General features: G+C 48.5%; 1 protein-coding gene across 2 annotated transcripts in view; it reads right to left on the reverse strand.

The window, feature by feature from the left end:
• Window positions 1–24139, reverse strand: part of HGD (homogentisate 1,2-dioxygenase) — a 161560-nt gene that overhangs the window by 25274 nt on the left and 112147 nt on the right. For both annotated transcript variants that reach the window (XM_069202700.1, XM_069202701.1), the window contains exons 5-11: window positions 23987–24046; window positions 19899–19990; window positions 17912–17946; window positions 15174–15253; window positions 10511–10610; window positions 8736–8860; window positions 6780–6884 (exon numbers count right to left, since the gene is read on the reverse strand). In XM_069202700.1, the coding sequence (XP_069058801.1) occupies window positions 6780–6884; window positions 8736–8860; window positions 10511–10610; window positions 15174–15253; window positions 17912–17946; window positions 19899–19990; window positions 23987–24046 (597 nt within the window). The remainder of the gene's footprint in view (window positions 1–6779; window positions 6885–8735; window positions 8861–10510; window positions 10611–15173; window positions 15254–17911; window positions 17947–19898; window positions 19991–23986; window positions 24047–24139) is intronic.

Here is a 24139-nt window from a genome sequence, read left to right on the forward strand (position 1 = left end):
CTCAATAATTAGATGTCGATTCTAAACAATAAATCTTTTCAGCATCTTATTATTCAAAATATATTTGCTATTAAAACATGAGTTTGCATCCTTTTTCTGGAGATGAACAATTTCTAGTGTTGGAATTGAGGTCTTGTTTTTTGGAGGAATAGACTCTCAATATTGAAGTAGTTGGATCTGAACATAGGTTAGTTCCACTGAAATTAATGTGACTGATTTGAGACAGAGGAAGACTAATGCCACCCCTGTCCCTTAACCCAATATATGATAAGAACATGTTACACTTTCAAAGGGTCTTCATGGAAAGCTAGTGATGTTCACCTATCACATGTGCATTCTGAATGTGAAGAAGAGAATGCTTACCCTCAAAGCTTAATCCTCTGCGTAGATATATAATGTATATTGTCTTATCGTCAAATGCATTGTTTATTTACAGGTAGCCTCCATCTTTTCAGGAGCATTCCTTCAAACATTTCTAATTTCCCATTGGAATCAGGAATGCCCATGATATTTTTACTCATGTTCTGACACTTGTCCATTTACTACCGCTGCCTACTCAGACCTTGCTGTGCCCTGGAAGCCCACAGCTGTTGTGCCTCCACTGGGTACTATTATGGATGTAAATTGTTAAGTCCATTTCAATTAGTTTATCATGAATCCACTCTGAACTGCATCTAAGATACAGTTTAAACTCTTGGGCCTAACACCATTTATTTACATAGCTTTGTACAACATGTGCTTGGCCTCATGGGCATCAAAGGGCGGGATAGCATGTGTACTGTAGTCCCGAGCTGCACTGTGTAAAGCATTACAGACCAACAAATCAACAAAACATTGCTACAAAAAGCACAAGTTATAGAGGAAACTCTGAAACTTTTCCGCAATATATGCAGTGTAGTAATTTCTATGAGGAAGCAGTCACAAGAACACAATGACCCAAAGATGAAACTATTGTTAGTAAAGTAATGTGTCAAATGTAGGTACCATAGTGACCACTGACCACTGACCCTCGGGTAGGTCGCTCCCCTGCTCACGCAGCGCCTCCAGTCCCTGACTGCCTTCCTCTCCTGTGAGTGTGCTCCCCCCTTCTTGCCCGTGTACCCCGAGTGCTTGAGCTTGTGCTGGTGCTGACTGAAATCCCTTTTCTCTCCTTGTATCCCATGCGTGTGCCCCCGAGTGACTGAAATTCCCCTTTTCTCTCCTTGTATCCCGTGCGTGTGCCCCCGAGTGCCGTGCGCCGTCCTCCCCTCTCAGCCCCTCCTTTTTAGTAGATTTAGTAGGCTCTTGTTCCCTTTCGCCGTCTTGCCGCTTTTCCCGCCGCTCCTACCGCGCTTTTCCCGCCGTTTTTTGCCGCTCTTTTTTGCCGCTTCCAGCTCCCCTGCCCGCCCACCTCCCGCCTCCCAGCTGACCCCGCCTCCCAACCTACCCCTTAAATGGCGGCCGCTGCGAGGCAGAGGTAGCGACCACTGACCCTCGGGTAGGTCGCTCCCCTGCTCACGCAGCGCCTCCAGTCCCTGACTGCCTTCCTCTCCTGTGAGTGTGCTCCCCCCTTCTTGCCCGTGTACCCCGAGTGCTTGAGCTTGTGCTGGTGCTGACTGAAATCCCTTTTCTCTCCTTGTATCCCATGCGTGTGCCCCCGAGTGACTGAAATTCCCCTTTTCTCTCCTTGTATCCCGTGCGTGTGCCCCCGAGTGCCGTGCGCCGTCCTCCCCTCTCAGCCCCTCCTTTTTAGTAGATTTAGTAGGCTCTTGTTCCCTTTCGCCGTCTTGCCGCTTTTCCCGCCGCTCCTACCGCGCTTTTCCCGCCGTTTTTTGCCGCTCTTTTTTGCCGCTCTTTTTTTGCCGCTTCCAGCTCCCCTGCCCGCCCACCTCCCGCCTCCCAGCTGACCCCGCCTCCCCACCTACCCCTTAAATGGCGGCCGCTGCGAGGCAGAGGTAGCGACCACTGACCCTCGGGTAGGTCGCTCCCCTGCTCACGCAGCGCCTCCAGTCCCTGACTGCCTTCCTCTCCTGTGAGTGTGCTCCCCCCTTCTTGCCCGTGTACCCCGAGTGCTTGAGCTTGTGCTGGTGCTGACTGAAATCCCTTTTCTCTCCTTGTATCCCATGCGTGTGCCCCCGAGTGACTGAAATTCCCCTTTTCTCTCCTTGTATCCCGTGCGTGTGCCCCCGAGTGCCGTGCGCCGTCCTCCCCTCTCAGCCCCTCCATTTTAGTAGATTTAGTAGGCTCTTGTTCCCTTTCGCCGTCTTGCCGCTTTTCCCGCCGCCCCTACCGCGCTTTTCCCGCCGTTTTTTGCCGCTCTTTTTTGCCGCTTCCAGCTCCCCTGCCCGCCCACCTCCCGCCTCCCAGCTGACCCCGCCTCCCCACCTACCCCTTAAATGGCGGCCGCTGCGAGGCTGCGCCGCTGGCGCGCCAAAGGCGCGCCTAAGGCAAGCCCGTCTGCGCCCGTCCGCGCCTGGACCGCGCCTAGTGCCCGAACCCCTGGCCCCCGCACCCCCCGCTTGACCTATGACTCCGCCACCCTCGCCAACCTCAACCCCGGCCGCGCGCCGGGCTGCTACCGCGCCACCCCCAAACGTACCCACGGACCCTTCACCTGCAGCAACTGCCGCTTCACCTGCCTACGGACCCACACCGCCACCACCAAGAACGACGCCCCCGGAAGCAACCTCGAATGCATCCTGGTCAACACCCGCTCCGTCCACAGGCACGCCATCGAACTGTGGAACCTCATCAACTCAACGAACCCAGACATCGCCTTCCTCACCGAGACCTGGATGAACCCCTCCTTGGCACCCGACATCGCCATAGCCATCCCCGACGGCTACAAAATCATCCGGAGAGACCGCTTCAACCGCACCGGAGGAGGCATCGCCATCGCACACAAAAGCTCCATCAGCATCTCGACCCACACCGACAACTCACTTCCCGACGCCGAACACCTCCACTTCGCGATCCACATCGACCCCAAGACAACCCTAAGAGGCACCCTCATGTACAGACCACCAGGACCCCGCACCAAGTTCAGCGAAGACATCGCAGACTTCGTCAACCCCCACGCACTCTCATCCACCGACTACATCCTCCTAGGAGACCTCAACTTTCACCTGGAGAACCACACCGACAACAACACCACTGCCGTTCTAGACAACCTCGCCAACCTGGGACTGAAACAACTGGTCAACACCCCCACCCACTACGCCGGACACACGCTCGACCCCATCTTCTCCTCAAGCAAACACATCACCTTCAGCCACACCACCGAACTCACATGGTCGGACCACAGCTGCGTCCACTTCAGCTTCAAGAAAACCACCGTGCATCACCACACCCGGCAACCACCAAAAAGATACTGGAACCGAATCACCACAGAACAACTCGCAGCAACGCTCTCCCTGAACCAACCCACCAGCACCAGCAACCCCAACGAGGCCGCCAACAACCTCACCAACTGGATCTCCGACTGCACCAACCTCCTGGCCCCTCTGAAGACCCAAACCAACACCAACAACCACAAGAAAAACTCCTGGTTCACCACCGAACTCAAAAACTCCAAGAAAGAATGCCGCCTCCGCGAGAAGACATGGCGCCTCAACCCGACAGAGGAAAACCTGACAGCTCTCAAGGACACCACCCGCCAACACCACCAACGCCTCCGCACCGCACGAAAAACAGCCTACCAGAACAGACTTGACAACAACGCCCACAACAGCAAGGAACTATTTGGCATCGTCAAAGAGCTCTCCAACCCGGACGCAGAAACCAACCCCATCCCTCCCTCACAGGACCTCTGCGACTCCCTCGCGACCTTCTTCCACCGTAAGATTGCCGACATCTACAACAGCTTCACGACCACCAACATGAACCCGCCCCCGGAAGCCGCGAACGACATCTCCACCATCCTCGCCTGGAACCCTACCACCACCGAGGAAACCACCCGCGTCATGAACTCGATCCACTCGGGATCACCCTCCGACCCCTGTCCTCACCACATTTACAACAAGGCCGACAACATCATCGCACCCCACCTCCGAGACGTCATCAACGCCTCCCTCACCACTGCTACCTTCCCTGAAAGCTGGAAACACGCAGAACTCAACGCCCTCTTAAAGAAACCTACAGCAGACCCCACCGAACTCAAAAACTTCCGGCCTATCTCCCTCCTACCGTTCCCCGCCAAAGTGATTGAGAAAATCGTCAACGCTCAACTCACCGCCGCCCTGGAAACCTCCGACTCCCTCGACTCCACTCAGTTCGGATTCAGGGCCAACCACAGCACCGAAACCGCCCTCATCGCAGCCACGGACGACATCCGAGCCCTGACCGACAAGGGTGAAACCGTGGCCCTCATTCTCCTGGATCTCTCTGCAGCCTTCGACACGGTCTGCCACCGCACCCTGATAGACCGCCTCTGCAGCGCCGGCATCAGAGGCAAGGCCCTGGAATGGGTCATCTCCTTCCTCTCCGGAAGGACCCAGAGAGTCCGCCTCCCCCCCTTCAGATCCGCAGCCACGGAGATCATCTGCGGCGTACCCCAAGGATCCTCCCTCAGCCCCACCCTATTCAACGTCTACATGACCCCCCTGGCAAACATCGCACGCAAACACGGACTCGACATCATATCCTACGCCGACGACACCCAGCTCATCTTATCCCTCACCAACAACCCCACATCAGCAAGGACCAGACTGCACGACGGCATGAAGGAAGTAGCGACCTGGATGACAGACAGCCGACTGAAACTGAACACAGATAAAACGGAGGTCCTCATCCTCGGCCCTACCCCCTCCGCATGGGACGACTCCTGGTGGCCCCCCGCCCTAGGCAGCACTCCCCAACCGACCAACCACGCACGCAACCTCGGCTTCATCCTGGACTCCTCCCTCTCGATGACCAGACAGGTCAACTCGGTGACCTCAGCGTGCTTCAACACCCTCCGCATGCTCCGCAAGATCTTCCGCTGGATCCCCATCGACACCAAGAAGACCGTCACCCACGCCCTCGTCACCAGCCGCCTGGACTACGGGAACACTCTGTACGCCGGCATCACCACCAAGCTGCAGAGGAAACTTCAACGGATCCAGAACGCGGCAGCACGACTCATCCTGGACATACCTCGCCACCACCACATCTCCGGACACCTGAGAAAACTCCACTGGCTCCCGGTCAACAAGAGGATCACCTTCAGACTCCTCACCCACGCACACAAAGCCCTCTACAACCTCGGACCCAAACTCATCAACTCCCGCGTCTCCTTCTACACCCCTCCGCGCACTCTGCGCTCCACCGGTCAGGCCTTGGCAGCCGTTCCCCGCATCCGCAAAACCACCGCCGGAGGAAAATCCTTCTCTTTTCTGGCAGCGAAGACCTGGAATTCCCTGCCCAGTCACCTTCGCGCCATACCCGAACACCTCCCCTTCAGAAGGCAGCTCAAGACCTGGCTCTTCGAGCACTGACCCCCTCCCCCCCCAGCGCCTTGAGACCCTTATGGGTGAGTAGCGCGCTTTATAAATGTGATTGATTGATTGATTGATTGATAGTGGAACCTTTAAGGCATGCGAAAAATGGTAGTGTTTCAATTAAGGAGATTTGGTGCAAAGTTAGTGGGGGTGTGGACGTACGTAGTAGAGATGTCGACCTAGATGTGAAGTTACATATCACAAAGTTATCATTTGGCTGTCTCTCTTAAGCCGGAAAGGTCCAAGTTTTGCCTTGAAAATGGTGAAGGTAGGTGTCTTCCTAATGCATAGGGACAAGAACTTCAATTTTTGGGAGAAAGAGTGCTTGCTATGTTTCTTCATAACATAGCCATTGGAAGGGCTTCCAGAACTTTGAAGCTTTTGTCCAAGACAGGTAAGGTGGAATGCTTTCTACGTGATACTTGTAGGTTTTCAAGAGCATCTTGTGTCATGTGCATGCCTCAGAACATCCTGGGCAGAACTGGTGATTTTTTTTTAATAACCGCAGTCATCTTCACACCAGCAAGTTTTTCTGATGTAATGAAGTTGAACAATTCTAAGTCACAAATTCCATTTTCTTCACTAATATAAAGCAGATCTGCTGCCTACAGCAGCATCCGAAAATCCGAGGACTGTCCCAGGGGTGAAGTGCGCTGTGGGTACCTGTCAACCTCCCAGGGGAGTAATATTCCAGACACACTTACAGTAGGAAAAAAATGACATTGCCAGATGTAATCACAGGATCCTGTTGCATGCACAGAATGTGATTCTATAACAGAATCAAGCTAAAGTCTAATCTCTAGTTGTGAACCGCCCCAATAGTCATCTATTTCAATGGAGACTTCACGGCACACTATTATTTCATTTCCAGTGTTGCCCCAAAGAATTAAAAGTACGCATGGCAGCTGACTAATCCTCAAGAATGCAGAACATTTATCCCTTGTGTAACTTTTCACCTAAAAAAGTATTAGCAATTGCAAAACTACTGTGAATTATAGTGCAGATTCAGGAGCTGGTGTAACCAATGACCATGTTACGCAAGGAAAGGTCACTCTCCAGCAGTTACTGAAGTGGAGTGGGTGAGGCAGGACACTGAGGTCACCTCGGATCCTCAGTCTCCACAAACCAGCAGTTAACTACCTGGAAGGTCCATCTTCCTCGACAAACATTGCTTAAGAAGCAACCTGTCCCATACGATTCACCAACACAGAGTGTTTAACAATCCTATGTGAAACCTCCAGTAATTATAACCACTGTCTCTGGGATGTCTGCAGTGACACAACCCATGAGTCAACACATTTCGTTCTCTTTCCAAGAACCTACCGCGTGGTCAAAGGCAACACAGTTGATGACCATAAAGTTGGCTAAGTTGTACTTGTATGGCGTGTAGTTTCCATGCCAGGCGACCACGTTAAATGGGGAGAAATCCTGCAAGAGTAACAGCATCAAAAAGTCAAACACGTTGTCCCTCCACATATTACATAATACACTCAGCTATTACACATCACATATTACACCTAGGCTTCACTCAGCACATAGTACAGTTAGCCAGTGCACATCACAAAGTGCAGCCATTACACCCCACATAGTACACTCAGCTATTACACATCCCATACTGTACTCAGGCTTCACCCATCACATAGTACAGTCAGCCAGTACACATCACATAGTGCAGCCATTAGTCCACACATAGTGCACTCAGCCATTACACATCACATAGTACACCCAGCCAGTGCACATCACATAGGGCCTGATTCTCGCCCGCCAAGCGGGAACCGCCAGAAGACCGTTCCGCGGTCAAAAGACCGCGGCGGTCATTCTGGGTTTCCCACTGGGCTGGCGGGCAACCGCCAAAAGTCCGCCCGCCAGCCCAGTGGGAAACACCCTTCCCACGAGGAAGCCGGCTCCGAATGGAGCCGGCGGAGTGGGAAGGTGCGACGGGTGCAGTTGCACCCGTCGCGAATTTCAGTGTCTGCAAAGCAGACACTGAAATTCTTTGTGGGGCCCTCTTACGGGGGCCCCTGCAGTGCCCATGCCATTGGCATGGGCACTGCAGGGGCCCCCAGGGGCCCCACGACACCCCATACCGCCATCCTGTTCCTGGCGGGCGACCCGCCAGGAACAGGATGGCGGTATGGGGTGTCAGAATCCCCATGGCGGCGCAGCAAGCTGCGCCGCCATGGCGGATTCCCATGGGCAGCGGAAAGTCGGCGGTACACCGCCGGCTTTCCGCTTCTGGCCGCGGCTGTACCGCTGCGGTCAGAATGCCCGGCGGAGCACCGCCAGCCTGTTGCCGGTGCTACCGCCGACCCCGGCCCTGGTGGTATTTACCGCCAGGGTCGGAATGACCCCCATAGTGCCATAACATATAACATAGTACACTCAGCCACTACACATCACATAAGATCAGAGCCAAATGGGTGGTAATTGGTTTCGATGTGCTTCCGACATGCAAGCCTCTACCCCAGGAGATAATTCTGATGACATAATTCTGCTATCTGTATCTAATGCCAGAGAGAAAACATACTTAGTGGGTCATTACGAGTGTGGCAGTCTATGGACTGCCCCACTTGTGGTGGCGGTCTAGAACGCCGCCAATGCGGCGGCCCAACCGCCACATTACAACCATGGCGGTCAGACCGCCAGTATCTTTGATCCTGGCGGTCGGGAAGTGCGGAGGTTGCTGTGTAGGTGGCGGCCACCCTGTCAGGAGTTTGGCGGAGGGAGTTTTCCCCAGTACTGCAACTTCACAGACCACTTTCCACAGTATTACCACTTATAACAGTGACAATCCCAACACCATAATCCCAACTCTGCCACTTTGATACTAGCACCTGCAGTACCAATACCTGCTCACACACCATTCTCCACTCAACCATCCCAGTACTGCCACTTTCAATCCGAATACAAATCATACCACCAGGTTCAACAGTGCCATTCCCAACTCCAGCACCTCAATACAGCCCCTCCAAAAATAGTCACCCTTTGCACACCTCTTCCTAATAAAACCAACCATGCACCACCACCACCAGTGGTCCTTACAGTACCACCCTTCCCAATACGCTATGGATTGCTCATTTAAAAAAATGCCACTCTTGATGTGTCTGTGTCCAAAAGACCAACTTTCAACGCGAGGGCTACACAGCACTCCACTGACAATTTTGGGAATCACACCCACAAATCATACATAACTTCACTCCTCAAACCACATTTCACCCTCTCACCATGCCAATATCCAATGGGCCCAACACTTCCCTTCCCTATGCCAGACATTGTTACCTGTTCAGCTGCAAAGAGCTTGCCCTGGTACTTGTTGATGACTGCGTAGCCGCCTTTCACCTGGCGATCTTCATACCACGCAACAGGTGCCAAGAAATCCCGGGGGTTAGCCAAACCATTCGCCCCTTACAATAAAATAAAAGACTCTTAGCAATTCAGCACACAGAAAATTATTACATTCTTTATGCAGGAAGATCAGTAATGCCCCGTTGATACTGTCAAGACGAAGCAGGAGCTAAAGGCATCCAAGTGTTAGGGAGTTTACATTCACCATTTTCATTGTACAGAGTGGTGCTAAACCTCATTTATATGTCCCTGGGGCCCTTATTCAATTGTTTTGCAACCTTCAGTTAGAGCTGGCATGACAACAACACAATTCAACGCATGCATATTTTTGCTGACTGCATTACACTGCAAACAGTGGTGATGTGTGGGTTGGTATATTAGTATGTTGGTATCACAGAGTCTGCAGGTCCAGGAAACAGCTGAGAGAGGTCTGTTAGGCCAGTGGTTTCCAACCTGTGGTCCAGGGACCTCTGGGGATCCGCAAAGCCTCCTGAAGGGGTGCATGACTGCTTAGAAAATTAACTAATACTGCAGATTAATAAAGTGTATATAAATAAAGTGGCTAAATATACAGCCAAAAATTTAAAACATACTGTAAGTGTCAAGCAATTTGAAATTGGAGGCCAAAAGTTAAATTAGTACCCTCAGATTGATTTGTGGGAGCAGTGCGGATGCATCAAACAGAATATAGTATGGACCATGTGTGGCTTCAATTGAATATAGAGAAGCTACAACCTTCCTATTAAAATTACCTTTTTATTTTATTTGATGCAAATTAAATTAAATGTGCTATCATTTGTGATGTGTGTGATGGAATGCTTGATTCTGTATTTTTTGTGTATTGTTTTGCACTTAAAATCATCGACAATGTTTAAGCTCAGTGAGGGGTCTCTCGATTCCAATAATGATTTAGTGGGGGTCCCAGGGTTCCAGTAATGATAAAGTGGGGGGTCCAGAGAGGTCAATAGTTGGAGAACCACTGTGTTAGGCAAAGGTTCATTTTATTTTGGTTGCAAAGCCTTGCTGTTCATTGAGTTTGGGTGGCAGCTTTGTTCCAGTAATACATACAAGACAGATATCTTTCAGACTCATTCACAACCCACACAGTCCTTTGAGTCACTTCTGAGATTGTTGTCGGGGGATGCCTATGTTTGTTTTTTTGAGGTGTACAGAGTAGGACTGTACTGAACTCACAAGCTAACTTTGATAAACAACTAAACACATCACCAAACTGAGTTTGAGAGAAGCGCCAGATGGAGAAGCCCCGATGACAAGCCTTCTCCAGGTTTTCATCCAGACTCTGGAATTCTATCCCAAGGCAGATTCAAGATGGTCTTTCTTCCCCAACTTCTTAAAGGAACTGAAGACCCTTCTTTTGAAGGAACACTTCACCTTTAAATGAGCAAGCCTTGGCTGTCACATTTAGAACTATTCCCAATGTTGTTGTTCCCTGTGCAAAGAACTCCAATTGTATAGCTGAGTTTGTGACACTGACTCATTCACACACAAACACATATGCAAATCTTTTGGCAGAACCAATGAACAGGTGTGTCATGTGCATCTCCTGCTGGGTTTCCTGGCAGCATGTGCCTTGTCTGCAGTCATAGCCCATACTGTGAGCTTCCATGTCACCCCCTGCACTGTCTAACATTAACTCGCCAAGATGGCGGCCACGAAAAGTTTGCAAAAATACACAGAAGTATTATTACCAATAGGCCCCAGATCGGGCAGCTCAAAATGGGCCCCATACACTTCCAGGACGTATCCTCTGGTCTCGCCAAAAACCTCCACGCTGAAGCGCATTCCTTGCTGGAAAACAGAAACATAAAACTGAGAATTCGTGTCATTAATAAGTTATTTTTGTTGTTTCTTGGCATGACTATTAAAAGAACAATTGGCACTGCCAATAGGTCTCGCCTTTGAGACCTATTGGCTTTGTCAGCTTTTTTAAACCAGTGCAATAATGGGGCTAACGGGTTGCACTGTAACTGGGGGACATTTTCGTTGCTGGGAATCGTTGGGCAGCATTCCTGCTTTCAGCGCATGTAAATAAACAAAGCAAAAAAAAAAAAAAAGGCCCTAAATCCATTTTTTCACTTATTTGCAAGCGCTGAAAGCAGGAATGGCGCCCGTCATTTCACAGCAACCGAAAAGGCCCCCGCTTGCAGTGAAACTGGTTCCACCCTGTCATAAACAAAAAATGCCTGGTAGCCTTAGTTCGACCTGCTTTTAACCATGCGGTGCAGCATCCCCGATGCCGTGCAGCATGGATAAATAAAAAAACACAAAGCCTACCAATGCAGTGTGGCCAAGTTAGGTTGTAAGCGTGTGCACCACACATGTGCCTGCAAAATGATGCTGCAGCTTTTTACTTTGTATTTGCTGATCCGAGTTGGAAAAATGCGCATTTTTTTAATTTTTTTATTTAAGCACAGGGGTTAGGAGGGCGGGAGCAACACAGAGGACACAGGTGGAGGGGAACAACTCAGGGGCATGGAGGGGTGAAGTAACGGGAGACAGAGAAGGCGCAGGTGGGGGAACCACAAGGGAAGAGGGAGGGGGGAAGCAACACAGCGGGTGGGGGTGGGGAGAAGAAGCAACGGGTGACAAAGCAATGTGGAGCAGGCGGGTGAGAAGCACACAGGTGAGTAAACAAAGTGGGGAGGACACAAGAGCAAGCCCAACACGGAGGGGGCAGGGAGAAGCACACAGACGACAGAGAGCAACACAGTGCAGGGGGAGAGAAGTACACAAGGGAGACCACTAGGAAACACATACACAAGGCTGAGAGTGCTTAGCCAAAAAGAAGGAAAGTTCCTCAAAAGGAAGCAGCGAAAGCATAGAAGCCAGCCAATCAAATAACGAGGCCATGCTCCACGGGAGGGACAAACAGAAGGCTAACAAGCTGGAACACAAATAATAAGCAGAGAAATTAGATTGACGGGAAAGCCAACCAATGGTAAGCAGTGGGCAGGCTCTCAGCTACTATATGTTCTTGGTGAGCCCACGATATGTCTTTCACAGCCTAGGCATGACCTAAGCACATAACATGACCCGAATCATATCAGGGACATGTTTCATCTGACAGTCTATGATACAGGCTTACGAACAGAACCCAGTATTTAGGATTGCTGTTGTAGTGAATCCTATTTAGTTTTTATTGGGGCTCAGGAGGATAGCTGAGCCTTTCGCTAGCAGGCCTGTGCCCCCATCACCTAGTGACTTTTAACTTACTTAGTGTGATCTGTTTTAGTCCATTTATTTTCTCATTTATTTTAAGATGGCTGCCATTGTTTATAGTTATAAAAATGTTTTGATTTGCATTATCAGTGCCACACTGTGAATGCGTCATTTATCAGCATCATGATCAAGAGATGTACGTTGGTATTGACATCATGTCCCTTTCTCACATGTGACAGAAACATAATGTACACTTGTTGAAGATTGTTTACATAATTGCGGCCACAAGTCTGCCTCCTTATCAGTTGTTTGGGAACATACCTGCGTCAGGAGGCCTACATGATCTGTATAAATACATCTCACACAGACAAGGTTATCAGAGGGATTCCTTCAAGATGCCATCTATGCTGCACGTCACCTGGCTGCAGAACTCAGCCTTTGTGTCACCACGGAGTCTGACCTAGAGACCTCATTCCAATATAACAAGGGTTGGGGGCACTTCTCATGGACATGGTATTGGCAGATTAGGTTTCTCATACCTATCTCTCATTAGGTTAGGGATTAGGTTCTCTTTGCTAGGGATTTTACATTTCATGATTATTGTAAGATGGTGGAGGTCATTGTATTCACGACTCTCATCTTCACAATTATCCTTCTTTTATTGTTTGTTAGCCTAATCATTGCAGCTCATGCATTTTACCGTAGATGGCAGTCTTTTCAATAAACCTACTGAAAACTCTCCTGCATCTCCTTTATTGCCTGTGTGTCACTGAGACTTATTGCTAACGAGAGAAAAGGGTGACTTCTGTTCCACCACGACTCCGAGATGTTGCACTCTAGAGTCCATGAGTAAAGGCTGCCAGAAATCATCTTTTACTGTTTGGGTTTTTAGTGAGATGCTGTTTGTGAGCCTGGAGGGTTGGGACGACAGTTGCGGCTTGTAGTAGGAGTGACTCAGTCACCTACAGACAAAAGTGCTGTCATCCCAAAACCAGCAGTCTCGCCTAGGTGCGAGAGTCCAACTACGACACTGTCAATAGAAATGGGCATGCTCTGATCACTCCATTGTGTTATGTATATGTATTTTCACTCTTTACTTATTTTACACATTGCAAACATGCCATCATAAAGTCTGTTCTGTTACCCATGTGAGCTGTCAACTTATAAAATGCTGAATTTTACAGCCTAAGTCCAAGAGGCCTTAAGGGTGGTTGTACACTTTAGAAGTACTGATAAGATAACAAAATAGAACACAACAACACACGTGGAACAATAAAACACATACGAACTGCACACAACCAATGCTCACTGTAAACAATGATGCCAACTAATGTTACTGTCCTTCTTGCAGCTCTGAATCATGCCTTGCTCTTGCTGACGTGTGCAATCCTCTACTCTTACCTGCTTACCTGCTGCTGTTTTGCCACCTCATACTCCAGGTGAAGGGGAAACGTGTTCTCTGGCTGCCCATGTCGTAATGTTGTCTTCACAATATCTTTAAAAAATGAGTGTTCGGGCAAAACCGAGAGTTGGGGAAAGTGTGTGTGTGACAACCTCATTGTCATTGATTCAGCCCCAGATCTTAAAATCAAATGCTGCTCGGAGCACTCTGAGCTCCCGGTCCCTTGGTAGTAGCCCCTTCCCTCACGACTAGGGGACTGAAGAATGATTATAGCATTTAGATAATATTTTCATATTCTAGTTGTCACTTCAGAAATTGTGCACTGTATGTGTTATATTCATTCCCAGTAATGATGCTTCCATCACTTCCTATGACATAATCTGGTGATGTTATAGTATTTCCAGGGGCGGCTCCTCCACTAGGGCTAGCGTTACCCCCCCCCCCCCCACCAGCAGCAGGAGCTGCAAAACCTTTATAGTAAAAACATAACATACTTAGTTTATTATGTTTTTACTATAAAAGTGGGCGGGGCCACGGGAGTGACGTAGACGGACTCCCCCTCAGTGTGCAAGTATGTTTGGCCGGCAGTCTCAGGCTGGCCAAACATACATACGCACTGTGGACTCTCCACTGTGGACGGAGCAGAGCAGAGCGGATGGAGCGTCGTGGGAAAAAGGTAAGTTTTATTTATATTATTTTTTTGGGGGGGTCCCCCAACCTCCCTGCCATGCCGCCCTGCCCCTTTTCCCTCCTCCGAGCCGCGACTGAGTACTTCCTCACCCAATTTGATTTTGGTGAAACAACATTGTTAGAAAGGAAGCAGGGGAGAATAGATACACAGAAGAGGTGAAAATCTGCACATAAGGAGAGAAGGAGTCCCACACTTAATTAGGAGGAAAGACCTGCATTCAGTAGTCTTGTTACTTATGCACACCCATTCCATCTAAATGAAGTGGTGTTTGAACTATGGAATTCTGGGAAAGAACAAACACTGGTCGCCATCAGACAGACATATGCTTTTTAGTCAGGGAGCCGACATCAAAATATTATAATTTTTGGATTTTAGGTACATTATTCATAAACACAGGTACTTACCTCAGAAGATGGAGAGAACCACATTTTCTCATTCTCGTTTAACTTGTCTTGTTCATGTCTAAGTTGCAATGAGATCAACTTGGCAAGTATTTAGGGCTGCCACCTCTGTGGGTTGGGGTGGAGATAACACGAGCCCGAGGGACCTATACAGTGTTCAGGTCTGGATGAATATGTTTCTGCGTAACAGGGTAAGACATTAACCCTGACCTGTTGGGACCTAAAGCCTTTTTGACTCTGGAGACTAACTAGTAAAGCATTTGTTGGGTTTGACTTATCAAAATTAAGCTCCGGCTTCCATTACAAGGAGATGGTATGAGAAGACGACATATGGCAGATGATGGCATATGAAAAAGTGTGCCAGGTACTAAAAGTTAGATTAGTAGGCAGGTAGACCGTCTGATGTGAGTACTACAGAGGCTTCTTCGAGCTGACTCTATTTGAGTCTCTTGGTATATCTGAGTCTCTTGATATAGCGCTCGACTCATTCCCGGAGGAGCATCCCAGCGCTGCGCTGATTGGGCAGGCTAAGACTCTGCACTAGCACTGGCCCAAGAAATCTTTTTCTTCACTGACCAGTCATGGTGGGAGATGTGGATGATGAAAGAGGGGAAGGTGAAGATCCAGGCTGAGATGTGAAGGACCAGAAAAAGCTATAGGAGAAGAGGACTGCTCAGAGAACCACAGACAACTCTCACCTGAATGACACAGATCTCGTTGGGCTCCACCAGCATCTTCCCAAATTCTGTCAGAATGAGGAGCTTGCCCTGCTGCGGCACTGAAAGAGACAAAGATAGGCCTGTTCACTACCCATTACTTCACAGTAACCTGTTTGTATTGTCCTTTTGTATTGCGCAATCGGAGTTAGAGTATTGATAACACAACACAATTTGTGATGGGAAATGGTGCTGCACTGGCAGTGTTGGGTATGAAAGTCTTCTGCTTATCTACATAACACACTCTTCCTGGGCAATGGTGGTGTAACTGTGAAGGTTAAAAGCATCAAGGAATAAGTAGTTGGTGGGTATAAGAGACTGTAGAGTGATAAGATCCATTATCTATTCGGTGAAGAGCTGGCTGTCACCTGATGGGTGGTATATGACTTGAATGTCGGTTGGCTTTGAGTCTGTAGTGAGTAGGCCCACCCCTCTACAATCAGAAGAAGAATATGTCTCTGCATTAAAACAGTCAAGTTGTACAGGGTTACTGTGGATGACTGTAACACCACCTCAACGAGTCCTACTCTAGGTAGACGTTTAATGGAGAAGCTTGGAGGAACTAAAAGGTCGATTAGTGAGAGGAGAGATTTTTCGGGCAGGTTTAATTGAGGAAAAGGGTGTTAAACTCGTATTTACGATCAATTCAGCTATTTCAGTTCCTTATTTGGCTGCTGATCTGCAGCTGTGTAGCAGGCATTTCAGGGTGGCTTTTGTAGTTGTTCATGCTTGCTCTGAGATGATTGGAACTTTGATATAGAGGATCAGGGTAGGTCTCCTCCTGTGACGACCTGAAAAATGGCTGTGACAACCCAACATTGATGCCTGATGGGCTGGGAAAATATGCAGTGCAAGGTAGATCTTCTATTCTGCAACAGTACCTGCCAATGTTCTTCACTAGAGCAGGATTTCCCACTAGCCCGATACAAAAGGGAGCCAGTGTCTGGGTGGTTCTATGCCCATCACCCTTCCCTAAGTACATACAGCAGGTCGTGTTGGATTCATGAAATTAAAAGCTCCACATGTTAAACCAGCAGTTACAGTTCACAGGTACCTTGAGCTTGCAGACTCTCTAGAACCCCAGCATCCATAATTCCAGCACCACTATTAATAATTTTGAGATTAAGGTCTTCAATCGATTACAGAGTGATTGTGTTATTAGTATCTAAGATCTCATCTCAGCAGTTAACGCTTTTTTCCTGGGTAAATTTGAGGCGGGCTCTGTGGGCCAGAAGATCCAGTAGAGAGAAGGTCAAAAAGTGCATACGATCAGTGCACTCACCAAGGGTCACTGAGGCTTAAATACAGCCCTGGTACCAAGCCGCAGGACTCCAAATATGTGAGGTAACACAAAAAAGGACAGCCATGTAAAACTGACCCTTTGCACAACCAGCACACAGAAGTTGGTTGATAAAACTGTAGTGAGTGGTGGGACATGGAGGAGATATTTAAGAGAACTCAGCCAGTCTACATAGGAAGAACATACATCAGGGCCACACTGGAGAACCAAAATCAGCCCTGGGAAAATGCTAAAATCAGCCCTCTCCCTTCATCTCCTTGCGCTGGCTCTCTCTTTCCACCAATCCATTCTCTATCCTTCTCGCCTCTTTCTCTTCTTCTCTGATATCTTTCCCCTCTAGGTCCCCCATCCCATACTCTCTCACTAGAAGCCTTCCTGTGCCCGCTGCAATTAATCTCTGGGGAAAGTGACAGAGCCACAAGGAGCAGCCCTAGGCTTTTTAATACCGGTCATTAAGGACTACAGCCCACCAGGAAAATGCTCAGTGGAAGAAAAGGCAATTTTGGCCCTGACATGCATATGCTTTTTGTGTCATTAAAGATAGCATTGACAAGTGTTCTGTTACAACCACAAACAGCAAATGGCTGGAGCTGGTGGCTAGCGTATTGATTGGAAGGGGGAACGTGGACACCTGGATGATTCAAAACTGAATGGAAAGAGGATTGAAAGACAGACGTGTGCTTAATAAGGAGCTGAATAACATGTTTTACATCTAAGAGGAAGTGCACTAATGGGGTATTTGATATTGTACTGGATGAGGGAACCTTATACATGAGACTGGATGGGGGAGATTCATATCCATGAGACTGGATGATCGAGCCTCAACCATGAGACTGGAGAGAGAGCCTCATCCATGAGACTTGATGAGAGAATCTCATTCATGTGACTGGATGAGAGAATCTCATCCATGAGACTGGATGAGAGAACTTCATCTGTGAGACTGGATGAGACAGCATGATCCGTGAGACTGGAGGGGGGAGCCTCAACCATGGGACTTTTTTGGAGAACCTCATCTAGGAGACTGAATAAAACAGCCTCATCCATCAGACTGGATGAGAGAGCCTCCTCAATGAGACTGGATGAGAGAGCCTCATCAGTGAGACTGGATGAGAGAGCCTCATTAGTAAGAATGGATGACAAAGCCTCATCCATTAGACTGGATGGGAGTGTCTCATCCATGAGACTGGATGGGAGAGCCCCATCCATGAGAATTAATGGGAGAAGCTCATCCATGAGAGTGGACGAGAGAGCCCTCAGAGCTCAACAAGGCTAAAGTATTGTGTTTGAGGTTTCACATCTAACTGGATGAGAACAAGCTCTCTGTGCGATTTTCCATATCTGGCTGCATAAGGGACAGCACCGCGTGAGTAATAAGCACAGACTAAACTGAAGAGAACAGAAAATTAAAAAAACAACTCACCAATCAGCAAGTCTCCGTCTGAGTTATAGAAACACCTAGGGAACGAAAAAATAGAAGAAAGGTTAAGAGTCTGCGATGTCAGGCCTTGAGATCCATCTGCCTTCGAAGAGTTTGTTCATGTAGTGACTGCACTGTCTGGTAGTGTATCAGGTTTTAGCCATTACTAACTTACCTTTCACTCAATCAAAAAACTTTATAAAGTCAAACTGGTCAACACAGACGTAAAGCTGATGCAGCTGGGCTACTAATCCTGGGGTTGGACTAGCACCCAAATTTCATCCTCCAGTGAAATCAAGAATTAAAGGCCCTTATCAAATAACTGACATGGGGTTGACATGGGGACCAAAAACTCCTTAGCATTTCCGTACAACCATCAGCTCTCCCCCCAGCCTTCATGCAGAATAGTGGCATCCAGAGTCCTGTTTCTGGTCTGTGACTTCCTGTGTGGTGCAACAGAGTCTACTTTCAATACTGGACATTACCGCCTCAATGGTGCCAACAATTATCCCACTTTTGGGCCACAGGTGGGCAGTCGGGTTCAATCAAAGCCCTGGCTTTATATAAATTCTCCTCCAGTTAGTGAAGAGCACATCTTCCTGTGATTTCTGGGAGGATGGGGAAAAGCTGGTATAAACAGAGCGGACTATGTGGACTGGCCTGCATAAAAACTAGGCTCTTTTTCTGCAGCGGTCTCTGAGTTCTATTCTATTCTGTGATTATTATAGAGTGCATGGATATCCATAGGCCTCCCAGCGCTAGAACAGTCATCATAATAGCTAGAATGCTACTGAGGGGGAGCTAGTTTCTAAAAACAACTGTAGATCAGCAGCCAAACAAAGAACTGAATTAGCTGAATTGATTGTAACACAAGTTAAACACCCTTTTCCTCAATGAAACCTGGCTGAATAACCTCTCCTCCCCCAACCAAATTTATATTTCATCCGAGCTTTTCTATTAAATGTCTACACAGCGTAGGACTGGTTGGGGAGGTGTTGCAGTCATCCATAGTAACACACATCAATGTAACTGTTTTAATGTACAGACATATTCCACTTTTGAATGTTGAGGGATGGTTCTACTCACTGCAGACTCAAAGCCAACCGAAATTCATACACCACCCACCAGCTGACATCTAGCTCTTCAGCGAGGAGATAATGGATCTTTTCACTCACCAATACCTCATATCCACCAACTACATATCCCTTGGTGATATTAGCCTTCACTTTGTTGATCCCTGCAATCCTCAGTCAACACTTCTCAAAGAATTTGGGAAAAACAATGATCTGATGCAATTCTGTATTGGTTCAACTCACACAAAAGGCTCTATCCCGGGCCTTCTCATAGAAAAAAGAAATTCCATCCTTGTGGAATACATTCTAGCAGTGGAATAGTCAGACCACTATATCATCATATTCACTCCTAACTTTGAAAAAACAAAGGAAAAACAACTCTCTTGACTTTGACAAAACAAAGGACACCAGGGTGAAAAAGTGATGAAAGCATTTGAGTACTTTGTGATTATGAACATCTACTTTCCTAATGACTGATGAGTATTCTCCCATTGAGGCAAAATTAATCTGGACTGCACCAGTAGAGGATTGGTGCTGGAGGAGTGAGGAGCCAGGCAATATTTCTCTTGACCCTATGTACTTTCTTTTGGAATTTATGCACCTGGTGTACTCCACTGACAGAGACTTGACTTTACTTGTGAACATCACCAATAGCAATGAGCACCTCCTGTGAATGCACAGATCTGCTCACACTCCTTTACGTATCTTTTGTAACTAGTCTCTTTTCATATCTACATTATAAGCTGCAACCCAGTTCCAAAATTTCTGTTAGAAATGCTCATGTTATGTAAATACACTACAACACTAAAGAAGTACAAGCTTCTACTTATCCTAAATGGTGTGTTGCTCAGTTTGTGCACTTAATTCTAAGCATGTTGCGCACTGCACCAGCTCCTCTATCGCCATGCCATACGTACTTGTCCACCATCGGGGAGTTGCAGACATAAATGTGAACAGCGATCCCGTTGCGTGACCTGGGCTCCCCAGCCCCACACACGGTGTGCAGTCCCTAAAGAGAAGCAGAGCAAGAAGGTCTGATGAGTGCAAGACGTTACTGCGACTGGCCACAACAAGCACCATACCAGGTACAGCTAAGTTACTTAACTGGGACAATAGAAATTAGCCACTTTTATGTTCCTTTTGGTACTTGCAAGTCCATAATTTGCAACAGAAAATTATTGCAAGCTCCAGAATGGATTGAGAATACAGGACTTTAGGAGCTCCTCATACCTGATTTGGGACAGCAGGAGTACTTTCTGACATCTCAGTAGGCCTGTGCCTCTGCTGCGCATCACCATTTGCTCCCATACCCACACTACCTTATGCAGCCTGCTACACAGCATCCTGTTCTCCACTGTATGCAATCAGCAGAGCATGTTGACATATGCCTATATCCATACTGGTCTATATGCACTGGTGCCTGTATCTCTGCTGGACTGGTGAAGAAGTGCATTTACATGTGTTAGCCTGTGTCCATGAACTTAAGCCCTATGGACAAATATGCCTGTATGTGTGCCTGCACTATTAAAAAGTGAAACCTACTGCCTTTGTCAATGTATATTTCAAGAAGGACAGGAGGGGGAGTACACGTAAAGATCAAGGCCAAGCACTGCTAAGCTTAGGGGACGGACGGGAAAGAACACAAATTAGACAGAGCTCAATGTGCATGAGAGGCACAACCTAGACTGAGCTTGTGGTGCATGAGCAACACAACCTAAACTAAGCATGTGGGGTATGAGAGACACGAACTAGACTGAACATGTGGGTATGAGAGACACAACCTAGACTGATCATATGAGGCATGACAGACACAACCTATACTGAGGTTATGGCGCATGGGAGACACAACCTAAACTGAGCTTGTGGTGCATAAGAGACACAACCTAAACTAAGCATGTGGTGCATAAAGAGACACAACCTGGACGGACCATGTGGGGTATGAAAGACACAACCTAGAATGAGCTTGTGATGCCTGGGAGACACAACCTAGACTGAGGTTATGGGGCATCAGAGACACAACCTAGACTGAGCTTGTGGTGCAGGAGAGACACAACCTAGACTGAGCTTGTGGTGCAGGAGAGACACAACCTAGACTGAGCTTGTGGTGCATGAGAGACACAACCTAGACTGTACTTGCGGTGCAGGAGAGACACTACCTAGACTGAGCTTGTGGTGCATGAGAGACACAACCTAGACTGTGCTTGTGGTGCAGGAGAGACACAACCTAGACTGAGCTTGTGGTGCATGAGAGACACAACCTAGACTGAGCTTGTAGTGCAGGAGAGACACAACCTAGACTGAGCTTGTAGTGCATGAGACTCACAACCTAGACTGAGCATATCCGTTCTGCCGATACTTCAGCTAAGACACCGCAGTAATTCATCAGCGATGCCACATTCAATGTAGTTCTGTAGAAAATCATCTCACAAGCATAGTGCATAGCAGTCCTGGTAGTTGAAAGAGGGTGAGCACAAGGGGGCACACAACAGCAAGGAACTCTTCAAGATCATTAAGGAGTTCGCCAAACCCAACAGCGAGACAACGGACATCCCACCCTCACAGGACCTATGCGACAGACTCAACACCTACTACCACCACAGAATCAAGACCATCTACGACAATTTCAACAAGGACAACCCACGCGTAGAACCCCCCAGTCCAACCGCCGACACCAACAAACCCACAATCTCCACCTGGACACCCCTCTCCACTGAAGATACATTGAAACCCATGAAGTCCATACACTCCGGGGCCCCCACGGACCCATGCCCCCATCACGTCTTCAACAGAGCTGCAGATACCATCGCCCCCAAGCTCCGCCTCACCATCAGCTGCTCACTAGCTGCCGCCACCTTCTCCGACGACTGGAAACACGCCGAGATCAACCCCCTCCTCGGGAAACCGTCGGCAGACCCCACCGACCTCAAAAACTTCAGGCCCATCTACCTGCTTCCATTTCCTGCGAAAGGCATTGAAAAAGCAGTCAACAGCCAACTCACCACGTTTTTAGAAGACCACAACATCCACAACATCTCCCAATCCGGATTCATGTCAAACCAGAGCACCGAAACAGCCCTCCTGGCCGCAACAGACGACATCGGCTCCCTACTGGACAAGGGAGAGACAGCGGCACTCATCCTACTTGACCTCTCGGCAGCTTTCAACACTGTCTCCCATCACACCCTGATAAGAAGACTCCACAAAGCCGGCATCAGAGACAAGGCCCTCAACTGGATCCAATCCTTCCTCTCCGTCAGAATGAAACGAGTGAGACTCGCCCCCTTCCTGGCAGAACCCACACCCACCACCTGCGGAGTACCCCAAACATTCTCCCTCAGCCCCACGCTGTACAACATCTACATGGCCCCGCTAGCCACCATCGTCAGAAGCTATGGAATAAACATCATCTCCTATGCCGACGACAACCAACTCATCCTCTCCCTCTCCAACGAACCAGACAAGGCCAGGCACAACTTCCACGAGGGCATGAAAGCAGTCGCCAACTGGATGAGAGATAGCTGCCTTCAACTCAACACAAACAAGACCGAGGTACTCATCCTGGGCCCCTCAACCCAACGCATGGAGCGACTCTTGATGGCCACACACCCTCGGAAACCCACCCACCCCCGCCAGCCAAGCCCCCAACCTCGGAATCATACTGGACCCCGACCTCAGCATGAACCATCAGATCAACTCAGTCACCTCCACCAGCTTCCGCACCCTCCGCCTCCTACGCAAGACCTTCAAATGGATCCCCCTTGAGCATAGAAAGACCGTCACACAAGCCCTCATCACCAGCAGACTGGACTACGGCAACACACTCTACGCCGGAATCAACAAAAAACTCACCCGCAAATTGCTAAACATCCAGAACGCTGCCGCCAGATTGATCCTCGCCTTATCCCAACAACGCCACATCTCACAACACCTACGCACACTGCACTGGCTCCCCACTGAGAAAAGATTCACTTTCAAAATCCTCACCTACGCACACAAAGCCCTCCACAACACCGGACCTGCATACCTTAACCAGCGACTCAACTTCCACGTACCCCACAGGACCCTACACTCAGCCCAGCTCTCTCTTGCAGAAGTACCCAGCATCAGGAAAACCAGAACAGGAGGACGCTCTTTCTCCTACCTCACCGCCACCATCTGAAACGCTCTACCCATCTACATCAGACAAACCAGCTCCTTCCCCAGCGTCACGGCGGAACTGAAGACATGGCTTTTTTAATCCACCTCCGGTACATGCTACACCCCACCCCAACGCCTTGAGACCCTAACTGGTGAGTAGCTGCGCTTTATAAACTCTGATTGATTGATTGATTCATTCATTCATTGAAAAATATATGCGGATCTGCAGCTAATGCATCTGCCTTGGTTCTGACATCTGGATGATTGACGGATTACACACCCTGTTGACAGTCGCCTCCCAGTCATGATGCTTTGGGAAGACCTGCCCGTGGGGTTGTAATCTGTAATATCAAGTAGGAAAATACTAATTAAAGATGTACTAGGCAGAGTTAGGTATATTAAATCCAGACATACTTAATGTTGGCCCTCGGTATTTTGGCTATGATATTAAGGTACCTCGATCCATTCTCCAATGTGCCTCGTCACCAGTCACGACACAGAGCTCACCTCATTGTGAAGCAACAGACATGTCAAGTATGGAAAGCACACATCTTGTTTGGCGGGCTCTCAGCCCAATTTACATGCATGTCAATGCACTTGATTGAGGAGGGAGATTCCACATTTTTGGGATATGAAATAACTCACTCCAGTGTTTTTTCAAACCTCCCTCTTTCCAAATGTTTGTTACACTTCTTCCATCTCCTGGTGTGAGTCCACCTGCTTCCTAACAGAGGTGCTTTCTTGCAGACCCTCTATGTAAGCAGTTGGCAGGGGCTCTACAGGATGGTAGGAAGAGAACACTTACGAAATAATTAAATATTTGCTCATCTCATCCCCTCAAGACAAACATTCCACTCCTTTCACTCACTGTCACAAAGTCCATCTTCTTCAGAGATGCTGCAGGGATTTCAAATGGCTTCCATCGGAGCTAAAATAGAGGCAGAAGAAAGCGGTGAGGAGAAGGCTTGCATGTAAGCACTACATTTACTAACCAAGGATAACAAGAGGTGAGGCCCACCCT

The sequence above is a fragment of the Pleurodeles waltl genome, chromosome 8 (assembly GCF_031143425.1).
Source record: "Pleurodeles waltl isolate 20211129_DDA chromosome 8, aPleWal1.hap1.20221129, whole genome shotgun sequence".
NCBI classification, from domain to species: Eukaryota; Metazoa; Chordata; class Amphibia; order Caudata; family Salamandridae; genus Pleurodeles; species Pleurodeles waltl.